Source organism: Melopsittacus undulatus, chromosome 8, assembly GCF_012275295.1.
Source record: "Melopsittacus undulatus isolate bMelUnd1 chromosome 8, bMelUnd1.mat.Z, whole genome shotgun sequence".
Lineage (NCBI taxonomy): Eukaryota > Metazoa > Chordata > Aves > Psittaciformes > Psittaculidae > Melopsittacus > Melopsittacus undulatus.
The window spans coordinates 15,418,113-15,444,986 of record NC_047534.1 but is presented as its reverse complement, the minus strand read 5'-3'; the positions used below and the strand labels follow the sequence as shown (position 1 = coordinate 15,444,986).

General features: G+C 40.2%; 2 protein-coding genes across 5 annotated transcripts in view; one reads left to right on the top strand and one right to left on the bottom strand.

Annotated features, from left to right (window-relative positions):
- The window catches only part of TXNDC11 (thioredoxin domain containing 11), a 32,228-nt gene extending 17,427 nt beyond the window's left edge, over window positions 1-14,801 (top strand). For both annotated transcript variants that reach the window (XM_034065338.1, XM_031050322.2), the window contains 6 exons: window positions 221-421; window positions 2,680-3,463; window positions 5,556-5,701; window positions 6,890-6,999; window positions 8,769-8,849; window positions 14,086-14,801. In XM_034065338.1, coding sequence (XP_033921229.1) covers window positions 221-421; window positions 2,680-3,463; window positions 5,556-5,701; window positions 6,890-6,999; window positions 8,769-8,849; window positions 14,086-14,710 — 1,947 coding nt within the window. In that variant the 3' untranslated portion in view covers window positions 14,711-14,801. The remainder of the gene's footprint in view (window positions 1-220; window positions 422-2,679; window positions 3,464-5,555; window positions 5,702-6,889; window positions 7,000-8,768; window positions 8,850-14,085) is intronic.
- Window positions 14,802-15,069: 268 nt separating this feature from the next.
- SNN (stannin) lies at window positions 15,070-24,824 on the bottom strand. Of its 3 annotated transcripts, none has more exons than XM_034065340.1 (3): window positions 24,766-24,824; window positions 23,701-23,829; window positions 15,070-17,489 (listed from the first exon to the last, which is right to left on the bottom strand). In XM_034065340.1, exon 3 carries the CDS (start codon window positions 17,407-17,409, stop codon window positions 17,146-17,148), a length of 264 nt encoding a protein of 87 aa, XP_033921231.1. In that variant the 5' UTR covers window positions 17,410-17,489; window positions 23,701-23,829; window positions 24,766-24,824; the 3' UTR covers window positions 15,070-17,145. The 3 variants fall into 3 exon arrangements, with proteins under 3 accessions (XP_033921231.1, XP_033921230.1, XP_030906183.1); XM_034065339.1 differs by having other exon boundaries at window positions 23,701-23,969; window positions 24,766-24,796; XM_031050323.2 differs by lacking the exon at window positions 24,766-24,824 and having other exon boundaries at window positions 23,701-24,020.
- Between the last annotated feature and the right edge of the window lie 2,050 nt (window positions 24,825-26,874).

The following is a 26,874-nucleotide window of genomic DNA, read 5'->3' as shown; positions in this document are numbered from 1 at the left end:
CTGGTAGCATACTTTCTGCCTCAAAGGTTTAATGTGTTACTATGATCTGATGAGCATTTGGAAAGTTTTTCTAAAGGGAAAGGGTATATGAAATGCTGAAGCTTCCTGAGTAGTATAATTAAATTTAGGGATTTTTAGGCATTATATTAACAAGGCATATTTGAGAACTCCATTAATTACAAACAGGTTAGGAGAAATAATTATTTCCCCCCCCTTCAAGATCTATCCAGATGACATCATGAACTATACTGCCGAGAACATTTGCAAGTGGGCTCTAGAAAATCGAGAGATGCTCATACGCTGGCTGAGACCACATGGTGGAAAAAGCCTTCTTCTAAACAATGAGCTGAAGAAAGGACCAGCACTTCTCATATTTATACCTTACAATCCCTTAGCAGAAATTCATCCTCTTTTAGATGAAGTAAGTGAAATGTTGTGTTTTTTTGTTTTGGTTTTGAGGGTGGGGTGTTCCAGTTGATATAGGTCAAATGAAAGAGTAAGAATGTATGGAATATTGTGGGACGTGTGTTTTGTCCACCCATTCTATTTCTCCTCCCCTTCCATCTTTCCAGACATGATTATGCAAGGAAGAATGGACCTTTTATTAAACCAGACAATGTTATTTGAAGTATAGCTCAACTGAAAACCTACTCAGAACTAATCTGATTTTTATAATTATGTACATTCCTTATTCGCCTTCCAATTTTCTCTTCCTCTGTCATTATTTCTATTTCTGAACAGCCCAAGACATGAGTTTGTGTAACTGTGCAGTAAAAGAGATAGGGAAACTAATTTGGCTGAAAACCAGATTTTCCACAGGCTATTTTTCAGCTTTAATGCATTGTCCCATTTGGTGCATCACAAAGCTGCACATCACAGTGGTGATCACATAGCACTGAGGACAGTGTGGAAAAAGAATCAGTGGAAGGTGAAAAGTGGGGCTAAGTTTAGGTGGCAATGCTGCTTTACGTATATGGCATCTATGTCCTGCAATGTGTGGTTTCCACAAGGAGGCCTAATTAGTATTGCAATGTCTGAAACAGTGATAAAAAAAGAGAAAATAACGTACGATACAGTATTTAGCCAAATTAGACATAAACACAATGAAAGTTAGATTGCTGCAAAGTGGGGTTGGGGAAATATTTGCCGAAAGACTGGAAAAAAACTGTGATTATTCTTATACAAACCTGTCTTATTTTTAGTAGACTTAATTCAGCGATGCTTGTTACAGATTAAACATTCTAGTAACAGGTACCACTTATTTAGATCAAGTATGTGCAATATGAGATGTTCCGTTTCAGATTTCATTCTTCTAAGTAATAGTATTTATCTATATCAAAGCAAGAAATGAGATACAAAATATTCCAGTTGCTCTTGTGTAGCTTCACTGTCATAGAGAGATATTATGCAACTTGTTTACCGTAAGAAGAGATGTTTACTGCAGATGTTCTGTGGAGTTCATCAAGCAGTGAAACCACTTGACTGGAAGGAAGTGGAGAAGAACAAGGCTGTCAAGTTGTATGTTGAAAGCTCTAAGAGCAGATTTTTCTTTTTCTGATAGTAGCTCACTGAAGTGAGATTTCTTACTGCAGAACTGGTTTTCTGTGCATAATTTCTGTTCATGTTCCTCTATATAGGTAGTGCAAATTATCAGGTTAGATTATGGTATGAGGGGTCAAGTTTATTCTAAGTAGTTAATTGATCATTTTCAGGATAAAAACATCTAATAACAAGTTCTTGGACTGTAACGAACTTGGAATAAACCACATCTTAATGCTGATGGTCCCGTGACACACAGCACCTTAGATATGATGCTTCATCATCCCTTTGATAGTTATAATGATTCCTATCTAAGTGTTCTTGTGTAAGCAATGTGTGTATATTCTGTAATTTGATTATTTTTAATGCGATAGATTAAAAGGAAGGGAAACTCCTTTTGTTTTCCTTTCTTATATGTGATGTTATTTAACTCTTGGAAAGAAAATTCCTTCTGTGGTCCACACAAATGCCTTTTTCACTGCTTGTTTCCTTTTGATTAAGAACAAAGTGGGGATGCAGCACAGGAACGTTTGCAGAGAGGCAGGCTTTTCTTTTTTTTTCTTTCCTTTTTGGTTTCTTCTTCCAGTAAGTCACACATTACTATACGCAAAGTACACCAGTGGTATTGCAACCATATGCCCATGGGTGGGAAAATACTAACATTGCTTCAGCACTGTTAGTGATTGCTACAGAAATTGTGTACCACCAATAGCAGATAAAAGCTCCAATCCCTTTCATATGGGAATGCTTTTATTTTCTTCTCTTATTGGGAAATTCAGGAACCTTTACTGATTAATGCCTCATGTTGTGGGATTTATCCTTAAAATGCAGTAGTGGTAGATATGATGAAAAGAGGACCCTGGGATCAGTGTTGCGGATTGAAAAAATATTTGAAGTGGCTTCTTGTTGTTCTGTACATTTAATTCTTACACACTGAAGTATCTGAAAATTTAACTTCGCTGTCAAGTCACAGCCTTCTGTAATCTCTTGTAAGAATGAAGAATAGTCAACTTCAAGTTTCTGAAATTCTCTCATTGCATGTATGTTGTTAAACCTGCAACAGTGACCTGCATTGAACTATGTACAGTTAATGTTGCCTTTTTCTTTTTTTCCCCTTTTTTTTTCTCCCCTGCCCTGTAGATTACCAAAGTGGCCTTGGAATACCACAACTGTAATAAAAGCCAGGCAGCTGAGCCCCATCTTCAGCACTTGGGAGACACCGATTCACCAGCTTTTGATTCCTCTGTACCAGATGCACATACGAAACTCTCAGAAACATTTTCAATAACCAAGTCCCCATGCTGTAACACAGTGGTGCTTCCACAGTGGCATTCAATATCTAGAACTCACAATGTCTGTGAGCTTTGCATTAACCAGACACTTGGTGTCAAACCAAATAAAGTCCATGTGCCACACTGTAACTTTTTTGAGATAGAAGCAGCTTTGGACTCTTTCTACCTCCAGGAACATACCTTTTTTCAAGTTATATCAAATACCATGGAATGCAGCAATTTCTTAAGTTTCTATAGTCCCTTTAGCTATTACACTGCATGTTGCAGAACAGTAAACAGGCATTTTTTAAGCTTCATTAGTTCTGAGAAGACCATCTTTCAGACCCACAAAGTAACATTTTCTTCCCATGGGAAGAAAGATGACACCCAACATTCTATTCCTCACATTGAGGATAGGAATTGTTTTATTCCTGACCTTCATAGTAGTGGCACTAACTTTACTGGTCTGAGCTGCAGGACCAACAAAACCTTGAATCTCTATCTACTGGATTCAAATCTTTTTTGGATATATGCAGAGAGACTAGGAGCATCGAGATCTACTCATGTTAAGGAATTTGCTGCCATTGTTGACCTGAAAGAAGAAGTGCACTATGTCTTGGATCAAAATCAGTCACTTGTTGGATCTACCCTGGGTATGGTATCCACTATACAAATGCTTGAAATGAGGAAATTAAGTTTGCAAGTAAGCTTATCAATGGAAAACTTAATGTTGTTTTGAAAAGTGAGACTACAGTCAACATTGTGAATCGTAATTTGTTCTGTTCTGATTAATGTATTAGTTAATCAAGCAGTAGACTTGTGTTCTAGAGGATATAAGAATTCATGTACCAAAAGTATATGACGTTAAAAGTGAAACACAGAATGTGTAATTCTTGACTGGCTGAAGCACTATAAGAATTAGTAAAATCTAAACAAATTTGCTTGTGGGGGAAAAAAAAATTACTAAGTATCTAACAAACTTGGTATTACAGAGGACATTTGTATATTAATGGTGGTGTTGATGTTTGCTCACCCATTCTGTGTACTAAAATACCACAGAGAAGTCTCCACTTGTAAGCAGAGACTAACCCTTCCTCTTGTCCTCTGAAACCAACTTAGAAATTGTTTTAAATTTATTTAGCAGAGTACATGTGTTTTCGAAGTAGATCTCTGTAGGGGTTTTGGCCAGATGTCTCTACTCTTATTTCCTGCTTGAATCAGAGGAAAAAGAAACCTAACAACCAAGCCCAAAACAAAACTAAAAAAATAACAAACCCAATGCCATTCTGATTTATTTGCAAGTTATTGACTCAGGCACAACATGCCTAATGACACGCGTTTATGTATCATGATAACGTGCAAAACTGAGTCCACCTGTGGCAAATGCAGGAATTTTTCATGTTAGCAGTGTAAGCAAACATGGAAGTAAATTTAGTGAATACAGCATTAAAATAAATTGTTCAAAATGGCATATCAGTAGAATTCTTACAGCATTAATTGTGTTTTGCCATAAATCTGTAAGTACAGAAGTATGCACAACAGACTTGTTGGTCTTATGGATTTCATCTAGCCCTGTATCCTGTCTCCATCATAGCCCCCTAAAAAAATCATTCTGGAAAACCAAACGAAAACCCCAGTGACCATAAAAGGATGCTTAGGAAAAATTAAGATCAGAGTGAGGACACATTTCCTTCCCTTTTCTGCTCCCAGTACTTTCTGTCTCAAACTTGTCAGGTGACGGGATTTCCTGAGCATGATGAGGGTTTCTCTACTGTGTAACTCTCAGTATATTTTTCTATTCTAGGTCACCTGAACTTGTGGATAATTTCTGCCTCTACATAATCTTTTCAAGGAATCACTATGATTTTATGTTTGGGGTTTGTGTGGGTGGGTTTTGTTTCCTTAAGCCCATGGCAGGGGGGTTGGAACTAGATGATCTTAAGGTCCTTTCCAACCCTACCTATCCTATGATTCTATGAAATTGAAAAGAAGGATACAGTAGCTATCTTGCAGCAATTTAGAGAACACGATTCAGGCTCAGAGTAGTGCAGCTGAAGGTAGTTAAGGGCTTTGGAGCTAGTTTTACATTTTTAGTGCTGGCCAGCTACTTGTTAAGTACCTTAAAACAAAAGGAAGCTGAATGAAGAGGATGGTGGTCACTGGTGAACAAAAGGTGGCTGGTCATATTAGCATGGGAATAGCACAGCATTTAAATGTCGGAAGAAAAAGAAAAGTACAGGGAAAGTAACTAAAAATGAAAGAATAAATGCAAATAAATATGGAGAATAAGCTCTCAGGATAAGGGCCTGAAAGTGAAAGAAATTGAAAAATGGTGAGAGGATACTGTTTATGAGTTAGCAGATATGTGGTTAGGAGCACAGACAATTATTATTATAGTACACTGATTAAAAGTAGAAGCAAGATTAGAGAGTAGTGTGGCAAGTGAAAAGACTGTAATGAGCAAAATGAAACCAGTAAAATCTTATCTTGTTTTCACATCAGTGTTGGTTACTCAAGAGTTGATACCAAACTGTCACAGGATCACAGAATCCCAAGGGTTGGAAGGGACCTCAAAAAGATCATCTAGTCCAACCCCCCTGCAAGAGCAGGGTAACCTAGAGTACTTACCTGAAACCAGGTTTGAATTTGTATTTTCTCTGCAAGTTCCTCTGAATCCAAAATAAAAACTTCTAGAATCACACATTTATGAAACTGAAATAACTTTATGGATCAATCTAATTTCAGAGAACTTCATAAAAAATTTCAGCATTCTCTATAGTCCCTTGAAAAGGCATCTGGTTGATGACTCTTCAGTCCGTCTTCATGACCAGCATGTAATCACTGAAGTGACTACTAATACCTTCCATCAGACAGTGTTTTTGAGAGAAAAGGTAACACCTCATTGCTGACCAGCAATTTCTTGCAAATTGTTGCTCAGAATTTTGAAGAGTGGGTCTCATTCTTTTTTGACATGGATGTGATAAAATATGTTATTTTGTAACAACTCAGAAAGTACCTTTTCTTTAAAAAAGGCAGTTTGGTATAGTGTGATCTTAACTAAATCTGCAAAAGATCATCTTACAGTGTTAATCCAAAAGTCAGTGCAACTGATTTCCTGACAGGTTTCAGCAAGGTTTGTTGGGTTTTGGAGAGGCTGCCTGGGCTTTTTGAGGGGAGAGGAGGGGGTGTGGGGGTTTTCTTCTCATATGTTTGAAATGTAGATTTTAATTTATTTAAAAAAAAAAGTCTGCCTTGCTTTTCCCTTTTTCGCACTGTAATAAGAACACACCTAAATACTTAGGGTTTAAAGTAATAGTGAAGAATATTCTGATTTTTGTGTTTTACATCTCAAAGGAAATAAATGCACCACAACTTGTTTTCTATATATTACATTTTTTTTGGTAAAAGTTAAAAAGTTATTGCAAAGTAGACATAATTAAAAAAAGAAAAAGAAAAAAAAATCCAAAAGCTATTAGATTTAAAAATCCCAAAACTCTGACAGGTGAAAGCTTTCCAATTACATGCCATGAAACTGCTTTAGATCTCACCCTGAACAGTGATTAAATTACTCTGATTTCTTAATAGATATTGATCCTTACTATCACATCTTTATCTGTCAGGTCTGCAATGAATGTATGCATCTCAAGTAATTGTTTCCAATGGCCTGAACTCCTGCTTTGCTAGTTAGAGGCAAAAAGAAATCTAGATACCATCTCCCTGCCTTCACCATTAAGTATACAGTTACTGTTGGATACATAGAAGTTTAAGACTCCAAGAGAATATTGGGAAGTGTAGTAAACTTTGGTGCACTTCCACTTAAAGGGAATGATGCTAAACTAAATCATCTAATCCTCTTCATTTTGTCTTTTTCCTATGGAAATAGAATTCACCAAGTTTTTGTGTATTAACGTGGTAGACAGAGACATCAGTAAATATCTTAGAATAAAGTTTATTAACATTAAGATATGGTTCCTTTCACATATGAAGGGTTCCAAGCTTCAGATGTTGTGAAGACTAGTGCTCTTTTACTGTGGCTTAACTACAATAGATAATAAAATTCTTCTCCATTTAATTTTCAGAATGTCTTGATGCTGTATTATGCACACTGGTGTGGATTCTGTGCTTCTCTTAATCACATCTTTATTCAACTTGCTCGGCTTCTGCCTCCAGATAATTTCGTTGTGGCAAGGTAAAAAAGATCTATTTTCAACTCTCTGGAATAATACAAGTTCATTGAGGTCATCAGCCTAGAAAATAATTACTTTTCTTTCTCTCTATAATCTTGCAGTGATAGATGTGAATGTCATCTGCTTCATTTCTCTTTGAATGCATTATTTTGTTTCCTTCTGTATAGATTTGGTGGTTTTCAGTCTCACTGTAGTAATGATCCAGTTTAATTAAAACAAAATTTTAAGCAGTTTTTAGCAATTTTTAAACCTTAAAGCTTCCTGATTTCAGGAAGTGAATCAATAAAACAACAGCAGAAAATAATTTTTACTCCTCTATCTGATAATTTGTAGCAGATAAGATCCTGTAGTACTGTATTTGAAAAGTTGTTTGAACCAGGAAAAATACATATTGTTGGGTGTTAATCCTGATGGGCAGCTAAGCACCACATAGCTACTCACTCACTTCCCTCCTCCATCCTCAGTGGGATATGTGAAGAGGAATGTAAGAATAAAACCAGTAAAATCTAGAGGTCATGAGACAACAAAACAGATTTGTTTAGGATTGAAAGATAAGTGGAAGGAGAGAGAAGAAAGCAAAACAGGTGATGTAACAGCAATTACTCACCACTTCTTGTGGGTATAGCAATGTCCTGACAGTTCCCAAGTAAAAAATGGATAAATCCCATAAAACTCCCTCTTTTCCTTTTTACTGCTGAGCATGATGTTACATAGTAAGGAATAGCTCTTTGCTTAGTTTAGGTATCTGTCCCAGCCAAATCCAGTTTATAGACATACACATATATCTACATATGCATCTGTATAATATGTATTGTTATATATATTAAAATACATTTTTGTGTAAATTAAAACATGTTTTTGTTTGGCATTCACAAGGCTTTTAATGTTTCAGTGCAAACCAAACATTCTTGTTCATGTATTTGATAATACATCGATACTTAACAAAATCTGCTCTGACCGCATGCTTGTTTCATTCTAACTGAACTTACTCCAGAAGGCAGAGTGAGATGTATAAGAAAAAAAATGCAATTAAAAATCTGGAGTTATCACTTGTTTCTAATTGCAGCTTTATTTCCACAGATGTAGTGCTATTCTCAAATCTGTACCCTTTCTCTTTTTTGACATTGAAGTTTTCTCATTTGTTCCATTATTTTTATTGCAGTATTACTTATGTGTATCATCTATATTTTTCTATAATAAAATCATTGTAATTAATAAAAATTTTATTTGTAATCTAACAAATGCAGAGAAAAACATAACAAGTAACTGAACAAGTGTTCCTTTTACAAAATCTTGAGTTCCTTTAGAAAGAAATGATGCCTCTAAGAATATGCTTGTCCTTGAAAGGAGCAATTTACTCCCAGAACTACTCAAAGGGAAAATATTCATAAAGTTGCGCTTGAGGAACAGCGAATAGATAAAACTTCAGCTTCATGTTCAAACTATTAGGCAGGTCTGTCTGTTTTAGAAAAGGAAGGTGGGTACACAATGAAGATGTGATGAGTGATACGCAATTTAATTGCTGAGTGAGAGCAGTTGGAATACTGTACGCTATTTTTTCTAGGAAAAAACCCACCACAGATATTTGTTAAACTGAGATTCATCCTCTTGAATAGCAGCAATTACTTCTACTGACTCAAATGCACAATTTGACATTTAGACTTTCACAGATTTGCATTTCCTTCTTGCCAACCTCTGACATGGTGTTTTACAAGAAAATACAGATTGTTCATCTGCCAGTTCCCTTAATTAATGTGTATTTTCTTAACAGAATTGATATCACTCGAAATGACCTTCCATGGGAATTTATGACAGACCGTCTCCCAACCATTTTATTTTTTCCTTATGGGAGGTAATGTAACTCTTTTTCCCTTTGGGTTTCTAACTTTCATTTTACTAAGTTGTAATAATTACCTGGTTACATGTTTTAATAGAGAAAAAAGCCAAACAAGTTCATTTCTATATATGCATTCTTACTTTATGCGTATTCTAATTTAAAAAGCAAAAAAACCCCACCAAACTGACAGACATGGATAGCTGATGGTGTGCAGATAGTGAATGTTCTCGCCAAATGTTGTAATTTAATTGTTTGTAAGTCTACGGACAGCACCATTCTTATTCTTCCTCAGTTAATTTTCTGTATTATTTGGTTGTATTTCCTATTATTATTTTGGCATGATTCAAATAAATTAGTGAGTGACTACAGGAGGCAGGAAAAGGAGAAATGATATAGATGATGGTACAACATAGCTCTAGTGCTACTTGTATGTAATTGCTTCTAATTGGCTAAACTAAGAGACATCTCAAATAATATTAGAATGGATTCTTGCAGTAAAATGCAAGGCTTTGCTTGCAGTGTTTTAATGAACAGGAAACAAGCACAGAGGAAGAGTAAGTAATCCAGCTCAAGCTTGGTCTTGTTTAAGAAAACAAAAACAATCCTGACATGACAACAGGGAGGGGATAGATTGTTATGTGGGTTTTTGGTTGGGGGTTTTTTTGTGTTTTGTTTAGGTTTTTTAAGACAAATTTTTTTACTTTAAAAAGTAGAGAATCTGAGTACTAAAGGAGGGCTTATGCAAACTTATGTAAGAACTTCCAATGTAAACTAACACTATTGTTATTGAAATACCTTTTTATGTTCTTAAAGCAACATTTACTACTTCACTATTTCACTTGGGCATTGATACATTTTTTTCAAAGTTCTCAAATTTTGTTGAAATAGCAGAGATACTTTAACTGTCATTGGTGTTCTGCTGACTATTTTTAGCAGTAATTTAAAAAATAAAATAACACAGCATTGCCTTTACAGATGCTATAGAATTACATGTGTATATTGTTTGTGTATATTGCCAAAATGTTCTAGTTTTTATTCAGATTCAGTAACAAGAACTGGATTTTTTTCACAGGAGAAAAGTATCAGCAGATTTTTTGGCATTCTAGAAGCCTGACATTGTTTCTCCAAGACAGCAAATAAATTAAGTTTCAGTAGTAGTTTTAACACCTACAGAGGAAAATATCCAAAGGAGATTAAAAGAAGGGGTATGTGCTGTTGAAGCAAAATTATATACGGGAAGCAAGACCTTGAAAGAAGGAGCCAGGAAATAGAGGGCAGGGAAGTGTAGTTTCAAAGAGACAGCTAGGATTGAGAGTAAATTCTGGGATAATGGAAGAAAGCTGTGGTGGAGGAAGGGAATTGATTCATGAATGGGTGAACAAAAAATAAGCAGAACAAAGGAGGGTGGGATAGAGAGGCACAAAGGGTGAGTCACAGAAAAAAGGAACTTTGAAGGGATGTAAAAGGGCTGGAGAGTGCATTTAGGACTGGCATATGAGCTGGAATGGCATATGAGGGTCCTGAATCCTACTCTTCCTCTGCAGCAGGGAGAAATTCTGAAATGCAGCATCAAACTTTTGTGTTGTGTCTGATCTGTACCAGTACACACAGTGCAGGTACATCCAACCTCAAATAGGCTAGGAACAAGAAAGAAACCTTGGGTGCAAGAGAGCAAAGAGCTTTTGAAAGTGCTCAGTTTATTGTTTCAGTTGTGGTTCTGGTGTTATATGTGTGCCCTGTGCAGTAGACTTGATTGACCTTGGGTTTGGTTTTTCTTTTTAAAAAGATTAATAGGCAGTCTTACACAATTACAGGTTTTATTACAAGGAAATAAAAACAAGCACTATAATAAAGGTTCTTTGCACTGTAAAATAAAAATGTTGATTTCCACCCTTATCCCTCAAGAACTGTTATCAGCAAATGGTAATTCAGATTATTGGTACTGTGAAGTGTTACCTACCACAAAATCTTTAAACCTGTGCCTTAAGTTTTTCAATTCTAAATTAATGTTTTAATTCAGTACAGAAATAGTTTCATTTCTATCATCCCAAGTTCCAACTCATCATTTCCCCTGCAGTAAGCCTTGCACATCAGACTCCCTCTGCCACATTGCTCCAGCTCAGTTCCAGTCCTTCTGTGTTCCCTAGGTCAGTTGAGCAGCAACTCAGCTGGGAGTCTGCATTACTACAAAGTCTGGTATTCCCTTTTTCTTTTCATAGATGCTCATTTTGCCCTGGTTTGTGTTATAAAGGAGCTCTAGACTGTCTCTGGTGTTACAGACTTTATAGTTCTGGCAAGATTGTTTTTGTTATGTTCCAGTTGGTTTCATCAAGGTACCTCACCTCTAGTCATTGTTTTCTGTACTGCTTTTCGTTTCTGGTGTGTTTTACACTTTGTTGCATCTAATCAATAAAACTAAGTTTTGATAGTATCTGTAATATCAGTAGCAGTATTAGAGTAGTCATTATATTAATTTTGGATATAATGGGGCCTCATATTAAGGCTCTCTGTGCAGCTCCTAATGAGACAATTTTTTGCAAACCAACTGTTCTCAGTTACTTTCCACCACATGCTGTTAATATTTTGGTTTGCTTTTTGCTCTAAATAGCCTTTAACCTTTTCTGATACATACTGTGGTTTTGATTAGTAAGACTGGATGATGATGTAGTAAAATATTACCATTGCATAATGAGTCAGTTTTGCCTTAGTGTAACTATTTTTTTGCCTAAATCATGTTATGGTTCATTAAACTTGGATGGGAGCTGGTTGTTAGCTCTGAAACTGCTCATGCCAATTATAAGACTAACTTGGTTGATCACCAGAAGTCTGCAGGGGAGGAAAAATCATGTTGCTTGTGCTTCCAGAAATAAATTAATTTTGATGAATAGGAGCTTCATCTGGCTGAAGTTTTTTTAATTACTGATAAAGTACAGTATCTGTCTGCTACCCGAAACACAGTAAGTAGCTTTCAGTCAATCTCATTGGCATATGTTTATATCCCATATGCTAATGAATTGGATATCACAGAAAGCATTTTTGAGGCAGCTGTAATTGGTAACTGAATAACTCATGTTCCAGATGCACTGTGAGCAATTCAGAAATGTAATGTCACATGCAGGGGGACATGTCAATGTTGGTGACATGGACAGTGGGTTTGAATCCGCCCTCAGTAAGCTTGCTAATGACACCAAGCTGTGTGGTTCCGTTGATAGGCTGGAGGGAAGGAATGCCATCCAGAGGGACCTTGACACACTTGTGAGGTGGGCAAATGACAACCTCATGAAGTTTAACTATGACAAGTGCAAGGTCCTACACCTGGGTTGGAGCAATCCCAGGCACAGCTACAGGTTGGGCAAAAAGGAAATTCAGAGCAGCCCTGCAGAGGACTTGGGGGTGTTGGTCGATGAGAAAATGAACATGAGCCAGCTTCAGTGTGCACTCGCAGCCCAGAAAGCCAACCGTATCCTGGGCTGCATCAAAAGGAGCGTGACCAGCAGGTCGAAGGAGGTGATCCTGCCCCTGCACTCTGCTCCTGTGACCTCACTTGGAGTACTGTGTGCAGTTCTGGTGTCCTCAACATAGAAAGGACATGGAACTGTTGGAACAAGTCCAGAGGAGGGCCACGAGGACGATCAGGGGACTGGAGCACCTCTCATATGAAGATAGGCTGAGAAAGTTGGGGCTGTTCAGCCTAGAGAAGGCTGTGGGGAGACATCAGCCTTCTGGTATCTGAAGGGGGGCTGTAAGGATGCTGGGGATGGACTATTCATTAGGGACTGTAGTGATAGGGTAAGGGTAACAGGTTAAAACTTAAACAGGGGAAATTTAGATTGGATATAAGGAGGAAATTCTTTACTGTAAGGGTGGTGAGGCACTGGAATGGGTTTCCCAGGGAAGTTGTGAATGCTCCATCCCTGGAGGTGTTCAGGACAAGGTTGGATGAAGCCTTGGGTGACATGATTTAGTGTGAGGTGCCCCTGCCCATGGCAGAGTGGTTGGAACTAGATGATCTTAAGGTCCTTTCCAACCCTAAGTATTCCATGATTCTGTAAGTGTTGTCCACAGTGTGTGTTGTATATGAGCAGCAGTGGTAGACTTCGAGGCTTTAGGCGTTATATTTGAGTCTGGCTTTCTTGCTTTGCAGTAATGTTTATGTTTATCCTTTCTCTATTTGTATAATTTACACATGTCTGGATGCATGTTATATACAATTCATCTGGGTATGAATTTGGCCATCAAAGGAAACGAAACCAAGCTTTTCTTTGTTCTGATGGCTTCCTAATGAAACAGAATAAACTTTTGTTAAGTCTAAAGACCATACAAAGCGATAAACTGTTAGCTAGCTTCCCAGGTAAAATAAGGCACTCTGTACCCCAAGAGCCAGGAGGCAGCACTTAGGTGAAACTGGGACATGCTGAATGAAAAGTTGAAGATGTAACCGTTACATAAAGAGAAGGTTAGGAGTTAACTTCTCAGCTAATCCTCAGAGGATAGTTAGCCTCCTAGGTTTTGTGACAGAAGTAGACACATGGTCCAAAAAAGGGGTAGTAACTTCAACATTTGACACAGCTGGAGGTTGTGAGCGTCTTTTGGTGGTTAGTAGTCTTAAGGAAGAAATTTGGTACTTGCCGGTCTTGAAGCAGCTTGGACTCTTGTCAGGTTAAGAGTAACAGTTTGTGCTGTTGCAGAAACGATAGGCTTGCCTATTCATATTCACAGCCATATAATGAGCTTCAGAAAGGAAAAAAAACCAAACCCAGCTCACACTTAATATGGCTTGCTTCCTTCATCACATCAGTGGCATAAAGACAGGAGGAACAAGTAAAACAATGTGGGTTTTTGACAGCAAGAGGACCTTGCTGCTTACTAAAGTGACTACTTACTCTTTAAAAGCAAACAGTACTTTTCTGCTCCTTGCAATATCCTTCTGCTGTTGGAACACAGTAAACTACTTCTTCCAGGATAGCATATATAGGGCATGTAATAGGCTCAAAATAATAATTTCCCAGATAGCTTTATACATCTGAATACAGATGCAGTGCAAAGAAGCTCACAGCACCCAGACTGAAGTACAGGTAAAAGGGTTCACAGAAAGAAAGTACAGTGTGCTTTATCTTTATTACATGAGTTCAGGTTTCTCATAGCTGCTATATTGGCCATTCTTGATGGAAAAAAAAAACAAACCAGAAGATGCTTAAGTAATTTTATCATTGCTTGCCTATCTGAATGTTTTCATCTTACATCTTTCTAGGAAGGAACAAAGTGTGAAGTTCCCTGAAGACTTTTCAGTTAACCTTCCTAATCTTCTTAAATTTATTTTACATCACTCAAGTCTTCCTTCGTCAGAGCCCTGTACCAAAGAATGCCTTCATAAAGAGACAATTCTACAGCAAGGACATATCTCCCACTTAGAGAAAGAAATCGGGAAGTTAAGATCGGAAATCACTGCCCTTCATCAGGCCCATGACCAGCTTGAAGCACAACTTTCTGAAGCTAAGAGAGAGGAACAAAGACTACAGCAGCAAAAACACACACTGGAAAAACAGCACAAGACTCTGCAGCTCCACAGTGAGCAGTTACAGGCCACATATAACCAGAAGAATCAGGAATTACTAGCAATGGCTGAAAAGCTTCAAGAATTAGCTGATGCATCAGAAAACCTCCTTAAAGAGAATACTTTACTGAGAATCCTGGTAGCATCAAGGGAAGGAAAGCTACAGAGCCAAGATGAAATTAAAGAACCCCTTCAGTCAAAGCAGACACTTTCTGAAGATAATTCTGAAGTTTCAACAGCTACTGACACATTAGAGGAAAAAAGGATTGATAATATTGATACCACAGAAACAGAACACAATAGTGGAAACAGGACAGAATGATTACTTACATAAAAGTCAAATGATGCAGTATTGGGTAGGTATTTATGCAAATTTTATTGAAATTCATTGTAAATAAAGACTTCTTCCCCCACATGATCTAGAAAAAGAAAAATCAAATGGAATATTTTTGTATACTTTAACAACTTAATAGATAACCCACATCTAAAGAGAAGAGGAGAATGGAAAACACTTTTTGCACTTTACTATTGCACTAACTTTTACAAATTTTGCCATTTAAATTGAAAATTATGATTTTTAGGGCTGCAGTGTGAAGCACTTCTAAGAACCAGTTATTTTTCACTGGCTTTCTCTTACAGCTGCTAGAAGAGAAATTAGTCTGTTGATTTCTACTTTTCCATGATTTCTGAAGTTTGCCCTTTACACTGCATTTCCTTTGCTGAATTAAAATAGAGATATTTAATCTGTACAATCAGTGAACTTGAATGGACAAAAGTAATCTTGCTACAACTATTCTGTTCTAGAACTTCAGCACTTTGTATCACTTTTGTATACCAGTTACTTGATTGTCTTGAAACCTGCAACAGCCATGTGTAAACTGTTCTCTACTGAAAACTAAGGAGTCTTACTGAATTAATCCTTTTCTTCTTGATTTGTAAGAGGTCTAGAATATGACAGTTTAAGCATTTGAGTCTGGCTATACATGCAAGTCTCACGAGACTACTATCTTCCAGAAGAGCATATGGCAGGGTAAAAAGCTGTACCCCATCTCATACTCAAAAGGCAACAGCAGGAGCTTTCTTTTACTTGACAGCATTAACTTTACTTCAAATTATACCCTTCAGTTAATTTTTACTGCTACATTTGCCTTTTTAAGTCAACACCTTACTGCAGAAGAAAGGGACAAGACTTTTTAGCTAGGCTGCTAGTGTCTTGCATACAGTTAAGAGTTCCCAAGCAAGCTTGCAGGCTTGTGTTACTTACTCCGTATGTACAGGTACAAGAAGCCAGTCTAACGATGTCTATATAGCTGAAGAACTTGAACTTCATGATTTGTAACTTATCTCAGGGAATAGATTTACAGGATTTTTCTTTACTAGGCAATTAAGTGTTTAAAAGTTTCAGTAGGCAAAGGAAGCTATGTATAAAGTCACAGAAAACAGGTCAGTGGCCTCAAAGCAAGTGTGCCTACCCTAAGAGTTTTAGCCAGTGGTGGCTCAGTGTTGTTCTTTCTCCTCCTGCTAAACCTCTGAGGTCCAGGACAATCTCTTTAAGACATCTTGTTAAAGTTCCCATAGCTTAACTATAGCACAAAGCAGGATCTGGAAGGGGTGTTCTTGTTTGTAAAGACTTTGCCATTGCTAACTAAGAACTTACACAAACTGAACAGCCAATCTCCCTTGCCCATACCAACATCTGTTTTTATAGGAAAGCTTGAAACTTAACTCTATTGATTCAACTGTACTACTATATCTACAAGATACGTTAACTGGATTATAGTTAACTGTAGACTAAAATGCCTTTTTACAACAGGCTGTTAACATATACTGTAACTGCTAAGTAAGCAAACAGGAGTTCTAGGAAAATTTCATACTAGTTGCACTTAAGTAACCACTTCTGCAGTTTCAGCATGCAGACCTACAGAAAAGCCCGCTCTACTGCCCTTTCAAACTCCTGGAAACCTTCTGGACCGGCCCCAAGGGTTCAGTATCCATCATTAGTTCCTAGGCTAGTATGCATCAAAATGGCAGTTTCCTTGCAGTAGATACATGGTTAGAAGACTCAGTTCTAGCAGCCAAAAGCTTAACCTACCTAGCTGCAACTAAACAAAGTCACTTTCTCAGCTCCTGTGTTTCCCCCCTCAACATGCTACTGAAGGATTGTACCTATTCTCAAAGAAGGTACTCTGCATCAGTTCACTAAACTGTTAAGAGGAGTTCTGACTTTATGGCTGTACACTCAAATTAATAGCAGAAGCAAGCTGTAACTGCAGATTTGGTTTTGAAGGTCTAGAATCCCAGCTACAGTCGTGATTCAGCAGTCCTCGTGTTATGTACAGTTGCATCATGTATTTCCATATGCTGTGGAACACAAAGCAAAAAGCTTCTGGCAGCTTACTTACAGTTCACAGTTGTAAAGTAGTTCACATTACAGTAGTAGCTCTGTCAAAATAGGCTCAGCTAAACATTCAAGTAACAAAAACATTAGTAGTCTCTTCACACCAATATATCCCTGTGTCCATTGCCAGCAATGGACATTAGCCAGGTTAGTCAGCTCCTGTCGTGGAGAAATTGGGATACACAGTTGATGCAAAGTGCAACTTCTCAGTGCATGCAGTTGCTAACAAAGCTTATATAATCCTCATCAGGGTATTTTGTGATGAGTAGCATGCATGTGACCAGGTTCTTCACAAGGAGAGATTCTTCTGCCAGTTACACACATCATAAGTGTAGTTCATATACATGTGTTGCTCCAAGTTAGCTATGTACTTCTGTGCCATTTGGAGTTAGCTTAGCTTTCCTCTCTACACAAGGTCCTTTAGCAGAGTACTGCACCAGAAGGAAGGGCTCTTTGGTTTCTCCTTCTCCCACAATGCTTTCCTCATCTTCAGACTGGCTGATCCTCTGCAGACGCAGGTAACACCAGCAGCCCAGTATCAAGGCACCAAGAGCTGCAATAGCAATCAAAATAACAATAACAGTCACCACTCCAGTGGTGGGGCTATGATCCGTAATAGACATGGCCAATATTTCACACCGCACAACTTCTTTAAGGAGATTCTTTCTGTCCCCACTACCAGGCTTGCTGCATCTTCAAACGCCTGCAGTGGAAAAAATAGGCACTTCATGAAGCTGTGCATTTTTACCATATTCAGCAACATTATATTCATGGTTGGTATCCTTCACAATGGCACATGACCCTCTTGCTGTTGGTGCTTTGAGCTTCTCACTCTCCTACAGTTCTTACTCATTTTAAGCTATTTTTTCAAACTCCCTTTGAAGACGCAGCCCTCTGCATCAAACTAAACCAAATAAAAACTAAACATTTCAGCCCTTCATGTGCTTGTCAAGCATGCTAAGAAGTAACAATTTTTACTGGGAGACAGAAGATGACCCAAGACACAAAATAGACTGCGTGGAAGTTACACAATTTAGTATAGTGCCATTAAAGACTATTTAATACAAATAATCATGGGTGAGCTCTAATCCATGACAAGGTCACAATTCAGCTACCGTTAGTTTTCCTAAAGGAATCCTACAGAAACAGTACATTTGAGAGTCTAAAGTCTGGACCTTTTTAAAATTTAATTTACAAGCATCCATATACTAACAGTTCCAGGTTTGGTAAGCTAATTGCAAAGGTAGTTGCAATGCTACTGTAAGTCTGTCTGTAACACTGGTCTGTTTAGAAGGGTTGACTGTGTAGTAATTAACTGGTTGTTAACTGAGCTGATAAAAAACATGTTGCTTTATATGCATTTTTTGTTAAGAAGCAGGTAGAGCTAGATTTATTGAGGAATACCAAAACACAAAGGGAAGATCATTATTTTAAGCTTCTGTTGTTCTAACTTGAAGCAGCTTGTGGGCTTTCAGACCACTAGAGCAAGGGACAGTGTCAGGACTGCAGCAGAAACTGGAAGAGAGGCAGCAGGCAGGAAAACAAGAAAGGAGGAACTCCACAGCTTCCTTAGTCTGCTGCAGTTTTGGCAGAAAAAAAAAAGCATAGGGAATGTCTTCTGCCACTTCCAAATTCACAACACTATTTAAGGAGACACATGAACCTTGCATTAAATCTTGGAGCTACTGTTTAAAAAGTCAGTAGCTTTACATTCTTCCACTTACACCGGGACATAAGAAAAAAAGTCATTCATTACCTTCTCTTTCCAACTACCCTCACTCTTACCTCATGGAAGACTTCAGACCTGAGCCAGTCCTAACCAGGAACATACCTCTGTACTCCTTCAGGAATCACAATAGGGCTCTGCAGTACAATTTCAGGTACTGCAGATGTAGTCCCCAATAGTTCCAAGGTCACCTGCAAGTGCTGAACAGTGTCTGCGTTTTACTTGATGCATAGTCACTGACTAGCAATAGAATAATAGGAGTGTCTTCTCTCTGCTGAAAATGCCAGTCTGGCAAAGGCCACGTACCTTTCCAGGAAAGGCTCTTCCTCACTATCATTGTTCTAGTCTCTCAGCTACAACAGCAGCATCTTCATACAAAGCCCACAAAAGAAGTCAATCTTAACTGACTAGTTAGAACTACTAGGTTATTGCAAGTGTTACCCATTGCACTAAAAATCTCACCAGCATTTTAACATGAAAGAGTCAAAGGCAATTACAGTGCAGTATCTTTACCAACAAAAACTCAAGCTAGACTATTCCCTTACATCTTGTGGAGTGACAGACTGATGCACATAGACATTTCAAGGGCACATCCACTAAAGAGAAGCTGAGCAATGAGTATCATTAGGGTCTAGTGGCACATAACTTGCACACACTGACTCCATTCCTAGTCATGTCAACTACAGCAACCAATAATCTGTAGTGTACCTGATACAGGCAACCAAGTCCTACAGACCATATTTTATCTATGTAAGATAAACAAAACTAACCACCTCGCACACCCTCACAGCTATGTGCCTACTGTAGCCAGAGAGGTATATGATTTGCCATCATCTTCTTGGATCTGCAATGCTTATTCAACAGGGTGATCAGCTGAGGGTGATTAAGAATTATTTTCATGGAATTCATTTTCCTTAGGACATGTCTGAACTGCAGCATTGTTTGATCTAGCATAAATAGCATCAGCATAGAAAATTATTTACCTTGGTTCTGCTACAGGCACTCCACCTCCACATTAAGCCCCCTTCTGCAGCTTGCCTAATTGCCAGCAGTGACAACCTACTAGCACTATTTCTCTACAGCGGTTTGTTGCAGCACTTAGCCTTACATTAAACAGTTACTGTCACCTAGAAAATAGTTTTTAATACTGGAAACTAGCATTGCAGAAGCTACTGCATTGCCATATTTCAAGTGAGTAGACAACATCAGCTATATAAAATATGAAACTTTGCATACCACTGTCTTCTGTATCAGCAAGATCTTTTGGCAAGCAGGGTTTAGACCTCAGCATAATAGCTAGGTCAACACAAGCTTTTGCAAGCAGTCTTGAGAAACAAGTTTGAAAGCAAGAACTAGATGCTAGGTGTGGGTAACCAAGGACCTACATCTATCTGAACTGTAGGAAAAAATATTTCTCCCTCCCCTTTCTAATAGGCACAGACTACAGTAGTCTCAATTTGACCTGGAAAATACAAGCAGGTCTGTAAGTTACTATTTGAGGGAGAAATTAGGCTTTTTTTATGTGTGCAGATTTCAGTCTTGAGACAAAGCTTTCTCTTCTGATTTTGTGCACTGAGCTCTTGCCACTCCCATTTTTTTTTGGATCCTAAGGAGCACAGCTGGACCAGGAAGTACACTGGTTGGGAAAGTGCTTTCTGAACAAAGTATCCACAGGAGCAGTTCAGAGGAGTTACGAGAGGAAAGCACTTACTGCTGTCCTTGTGTAAAGAGCTGTGTAGTACTTAATTTTCATTTACTCTTCTTGGCACTTGTCCTTAACACCATTATTACTGCTTAGTAAGTCTGCTACTGCTTGCTTGAAGTTGTGAGGCAACTTAACCATTCCTTCCACCTTTCTGAAATCCTGATGTTAAACTGTATGAAGACCAGACCCAAGTCTCCAACAGTCTTGTTTCTTAGCAGGCACAAGGAAGAACCTTGCAGTGCAACATGCACTCCATGAGTGGGTGACTTCAGTCATCAGCAACTCCCACATACCTGATGCTTCTAGCATATAGGAAGTTCCATAGCAGATGCCAGTCAGGAGCTTAAGTAGAGAGTTTCAAGATGCAGAGCTGGCCAGGAAGAACATGCTTATTGCTCTGGGTATGATAGCTTTGTTTTTTTATCCTCTGCTCTAGCAACTCAATTCAGTCATGGCAGCTCCTTCTAGAATAGTTTCACATGAATCCTTTACAAAAGGTCAGATTTAACAACTAACAGATTATCTTTCCTTGCAGAACTCTTGCTCCTAACTTCATACACAATTGAAGGATATCACCAGACTCATCCTTCCGGTCTAATGAGTCATTTGTATTTGTATCACCAACTAGAAGAGCTCTTTAAGGCAACTGATATGTTGACAGTGGTAGAAATAAACAAAAGTTGCAAGACCTGTCCTTGAGACAGGATGTTAAGACATGAATGCTCACTCTCTTTATACCAGGAAGTTACTTCTAGCTGGGTTAAGCTCTCCTACTGATACGTCAAGGTAGAAAGTGTTTGAGATAGAGAACTAGGACCTCCAGGATGCATGAGATTTTGTTTACTCTTATAAAGTTTCCAGTCCAAGTTTGAGTGCAACACAGAAGCTTATAGATTCCTCTTATAGGTCTGCCTTAGCCAAATCTACATGTTTGTACACTAAAATAATCTGAATGCTTTTTTGTTTAAGAATTCAAAGGATCTGCTTTAGTTTGACTTCTAGGAAAGAAAAAACCCAACTTCCTGTTGATATAGTGCCCAGTAAATTCCCTTCCTCTAGACACAGAAGGAAGTGAGAAGATAATCAGGCTGCATGAAGAAGCCCTTTCTAACTTGCGCATGGAAAGGTCCTTACATCTTTGTACCATGGTTCATGCTAAGAGTTGTAGGAGAAAACAAGTCTACGTATCTTTGAAAAGGTTATTCAATGGATGTTCACCTTCCAGGAAAAGGACAACTAGATAAAATGAAGGTCACTTTTGCAAGCACTTCAACTCCACTTCTCAATGAGATAGTGTGTACAAGTCATTCCTTCTTGCAGGCGTATCACCTTCTTCCCACTCAAGGAGCCTGGAGCCAGCATTCTATATTCATTCACTGACTATATGAAGTCAGGTATTGTGCATACATACAGATTTACAATTGCACAAACAAGTAGTCTATAATGCATTATAGTAATTGGGATGGTAGCACTGTTACCTAGTTAGCTTTGGATAGTTTTGTTTCAAACACCTGCAGTGTTCTGACACTGAAAGCTGGTGGTGTTGCTAGGCCATGCACTATTTCTCTAGCTTTAGGTTATGGTACACCTAGAGCTAAAGCTCTTCTGCAGCCTTAATTCTATCCTTAGCACAGTATGTTTGCATGTTGCAACTATACTAGTAAGAACTATCAGAGAGACCTTTGGTTTCTGTGTTGTTTTCTAGATGCAGAACTCCAACTTTGCTACTTTTTCCATCAGCAAGTGATTGAAACCAGGAGTAATTTGTCTTCAGAGCCCACTTGATGGGGTAAATACTGCACTCTGTAGATCCCCTTAAATTGATCTACAGGGGATTATAGCTAGTTTTCAGACTCACTTTCCCCTGAAAGCATACCTGAGCTAAAAAAGCCCATGAGCATACCAGGGGCAGCATTGCATTCATTTATCACTTTTACTGTAATACATTAAAAGCTGTGAATACCTATCTTCAAAGGGATTGCTAACACTATCCATATATACTTAGTGGTGTTCCTAGTGCTATAGCCCTTCCCACCATACTTACTATCAAAGCAACCATCTAAGCATATTTACTCATTAACAAGATTAGTCAGGTTCCCTAGTGGGAACTGCAAATAGCCCATCACAGTCCTTACAGCAATCAAGCAGTGAAAACAGCTATAAATTTTTCCTTAAGTAACTGTTTCTTTTCCTTTTTTACCCAATACTAGCTTCTACTCAAACTTCATTTGTGAAGTTTCATCATCCAATTGAGAAGCTGTAAGTAAAGGACAAACAGAAAGGCAATTTAAATTGCCGATGACTGCTAGGGGACAAATACAGTGCAAGGCTGGCATTAGTGTCTAAACCAAGTTTTTCACAATTATAGGCACTTGCTGCTAAACTTACTATTGTTAATGCCTACAGGCATGTTTCTGAAAAGAAACACTGCTCATGGAGGAGCCAAAGCTATAGGAAGAGGCTTCAAGAGCAAATACTAATACAGATCACCCCACCATCCAGCCATAGAGACTTGGGCCTTTGCAGTACTGGGGTGCTTGAGCTACACCACTTAAAAACAAGGGAGATCACTGTTATTTTTAATTAACTACAGTTAATACCACCTTTTTCTGATAAAACCAAGTGACCCTGCCCAAACTGGGGTTTGGCTGAGGCTATTTTAAAAGCACAGAGATGTTTCGTAAAAACCTTCAATGCAAATCTTTTCCCAACCCTTACGATACCTGTTAGCAGAAATAAAAAAAAACAGGGAAGGCAGCTAAAAAAGGCTCTCCTGTGCCTAATTAGTTATGAGCAGTCATTCAGCAACTGATGAATGACAACAGATACCTAACAGTGCTGACAGGAACAGCAGTTAGTTGCCACAGAAGATGCAGGAATACTTTACACTTAATCAAGAATCACTTTTAAAACTTCACACCAATCTAAGCCACGCAGAAGTCAGTATTTTACAGAAGACAGGAAGATGAAGAGAGAGGACAGCAGCAGTATGGGAATTTTCCCAGATGAGGTAACACAATTTCAAGAGCAGGCATAGCAAGTGCAATAGGTTTTTACTGTACCTGCCCATCAGGCAAGCCAGCCAATTTATGCAGAACAGGTTTCTAGTGTTAAGACTATGTTTGGTTCAGAAGCAGTTGTATGACTGGCAAAGCATGTCAGACTCTAGATTTGTACCCATAAGTGTCACATCCACATGGAGCTCTAACGAGAGTTATCAGAACTAACATGTTTATGTGCTGTGGCACATCTTATTTCTTGATGTATTAGAAAAATTGCTGCAATGGCAGCATTAAGTTTGCAGATATGAAAGCCATTTTCTATTTACACACTCAAGTAGTTCTCCAAATGTGTGGTTTGGGTTTTTTTTAAATGGCATTGTCTTAGCAGCAAGATAGCACCAATACATTTCTGATATTCAGGCAGTTTTTATACTTGGCTCAAATCTTTAGATTGCAAGTACCTTAAGTGTTTATCACATACCTGTACTGAGTAGCTCAAGAGTTCAGGCTAGGAATCCTCTACTTGGAGTTTCAGAATCGCCTTATTAGAAATGTGAAGGTCACACTGGTTTTGGATCTTGTCTGGCAAGTCTTCCTCCTCGCTCCTCCCCTGTGGAGAGGGATCACATTGGTCTCTAGAAGCACCACATCTCAAGTCCCGTTTGCTCCTGGCTTTCCAGAGTTACATAATGACATCCAACCATTAGCTTCTGGTACGGGCAGGCAGGGAAACGAGACTCTTTCACATGCCTGCTAATTAAGGCAACAGTCTTACAAACTTCCCCGAGTTCTTTAGGTGCATTCAAAAGCAACATCTACTGCCTGCACCTACATTCACGTCAGGAAAAGGAAGAGCACGAGACACCACGGTACACTGCAGATGCTCAGAGGAAGAAACTAGACGCGCTTTGCACAACTCACGTTACCCTGAGCTCCCAGGGCTGTCAACGGCCAGTTCGGACTTGTTCCGCAGCACGTACCCAACTTCTCGCACTAAGCTTTACGGCGGGGACAAGCCTGTCGGGCCGAGAGGAGCCCAACCGGCAGCGGGCACAGCCCCGGGCTGCCGCTGAGGAGCCGGGAGCCATCGCCCCGTGACTGCGGCGCGGCAGCTCAGGGCGGGAGCCCGACCACGGAGGGGGTCGTTCGGGAGGATGGCGCACGGCAACCACTCGGGCCCAAGCGAGGCCTGCGGGAGCCCAGCGCCGCTCGGGAGCGAGGCGGGGCCGGAGCCGAGCCCGCCGCCGGGGGGAGCAGACCCCTCCCGAGGGCCGCCGCAGACACAAAAAGCGGAGCCCGCCGCGGCGGCGCCCGGGAAAGGGCGGCTCCGGCCCAAAGTGGGGTTGACACAGGCGATTCCTCCGCTGCTCCCGAGGCTCCAGCCCCAACCCTCAGGACCCGAGCGCGGGGCTACTCCAAGGCGCGACCCCTACCCTCCGATCCTCTCCCCGCATGACGGGCCCCGCACATCGCCCGGCCCAGCCTCCCCCCTCACGCGATCGGCCCCACGCCCCTGGTGGTCGCAGCCCCACTCCCCACCGCTCACCCTCCAACACCACCGCTGGGTGCGACAGCTCCTTCCGCGCCCGCGCCGCCTTATATCGGGGGCCGGGCGGAGGCGCGCGGTGGCCAATGAGCGGGCGACGAGCAGGGCCCGGCCAGCAGCAGCTGACGGGCGGGGAAGCGGCTAGGCCCAGCCCACCCCATCTCACCGCCGCCAGCCCTTCTTTTCGTTTTGCGTGATGATAGCAGCGGGGGCTGGTGGCCTGTCCTGCTCCGCCACGGGGGAATCTGGCTGGTGTTGGAGAACGGAGCCAGGGGGTACAGGGAAGGCGGAAGGATTTCCTGAGGGGTCGCGCCCATTCCCGTACTCGCCGTCGACCGCGTCAGCCCTGCCGTGAGGGAGCAGCAGCCGGGGTGGAAGGGGCTCCCCGCTGGGCAGCCCCCAAGGAGGGTCTGAGGGTGGCAGAGTGCCGTGCCCGTGCCCCAGCCTCTGTAAGAATAAAACACTTCAGCTGCCGCCTCAGCCCATTCTGGACTGTCCGAGCAGCGATGTGGCAAGGGCACCAGGTCCGCCACGGCCGTCCCAGAGCCGTGCTGGCTGAGCACTAGCTGCTCGGGCCAGGCCTTTCTGCCGGGCTCGGTGCAGGCGGGGTGACGGGCGTCCAAGCGCTCAGCACGGCTGTGTGTCTCCAGCGGCTGGAGTGATCTCACTGCCAGTACGTGCAGTAGATGTAGTAACCCACCCCGTGGTGGTGCAGGAACTGTGTAAATGCATTAGGAAATTGCCCTAACTTCGTCTCCCTTCCTCCTGAAGTCCGCACAGGTGCTAGAGGGCAAAAAGGTATCGCAGCTCCTCTGACATGGTAAAACAGATCCTAGCTTGCATAAGGTTTTTCAAGAGTCTTAAGAGTTCTCTGGCAAAAGGAGTTTTGAGGTAATAGACTCTTGACATAAGATCAAGGTCTGAAGTTACCACAACTTACATAAAGACCTGTTTTTACAGCATTGTTGATGGGTTTTATTATTATGTTTTAACCCCAGCTGGCAACTAAGCCCCACACAGCCGCTGGCTCACTGTTCCCGGCAGCACTGGGGAGAGAATCGTAAGAGTGAAAAAACTCATGGGTTGAGGTAAAGGCAGTTTAACAGTGAAAGCAAAATCCATGTATGCAAGCAAAGCAAACCAGGAAATTCAATCACCACTTCCCATGGTCAGGCAGATGTTCAGCCAGCTCCAGGACAGTCTGCCTCCATCACAACTAACAGTTACTTGGGAAAACAAATGCCATCACTCTGAACATCCCCCGTTCCTCTTTCTTCCCCAGCTTTATATGCTGAGCAATATGCCACATGGTATGGGATATCCCTTGGGTCAGTTGGACTCAGTTGTCCTGGCCATGCCCCCTCCCAACTCCTTGTGCACTCACAGCCTACTCACCACTCAGACACGAGCTGTATTTTGCCTGGAAGTTGTACAGCCCCCTTCACACATTTTGGTGCTTCAGGCCTTCCTAAGATGTCAGGTAACTCTGGACTGCTCCTGAATCCTATCTAGCCAGTTTGCAGCGTTAGCAGATACACTGTCCCATAGTACAAACTGCTCTAAGCATGCCATCTTGTAGTTTTGTTTAATCAGAAATGTGTGGTGACATGGGATACCTGAGATACCACAGCCAGTTAAGAACATTCTAGAAAAGTCCCTGTTTAATGTAAATTTAATATTTTGTTTAAAGTTTGGACCTAATGGTTGTAGACCAGCATCAGTTTCTACTGTCTTTATGCATCAGCTACCACAGAAAAGATGACAAAATACTACTAAACACATCCTTAAAAGTTCAGAATTTGTTTTTGAAAGGTGGTGGAACACCAAGCACCAACACTGGGTTACTTTTCACTGTTAGTGGCTAATGGTCTGGATTGTCTGGTAAAGCAATATTGGCCATGGTAGTAACTTTCTGTTAAGAGAGCAGACACAGAGGTAGCCTTTGGGCTGGTACTTTAGTAAGATGTCTAAATCCAGTTTAGGTATTTGAGTCACTATGGAGATGCCTGTATTATTTACATAGCTATGGATGTATATGAGTGTCCTAATCCACTTCAGTGAGAAGGGTCATGTCCTATTGTACAAAAATCATGAATGCAATTACAACAG

Excerpts from the sequence above, each read along its gene's own strand:
- SNN (XM_034065340.1), bottom strand. The coding sequence starts at position 17,409 with ATGTCTATTACGGATCATAGCCCCACCACTGGAGTGGTGACTGTTATT.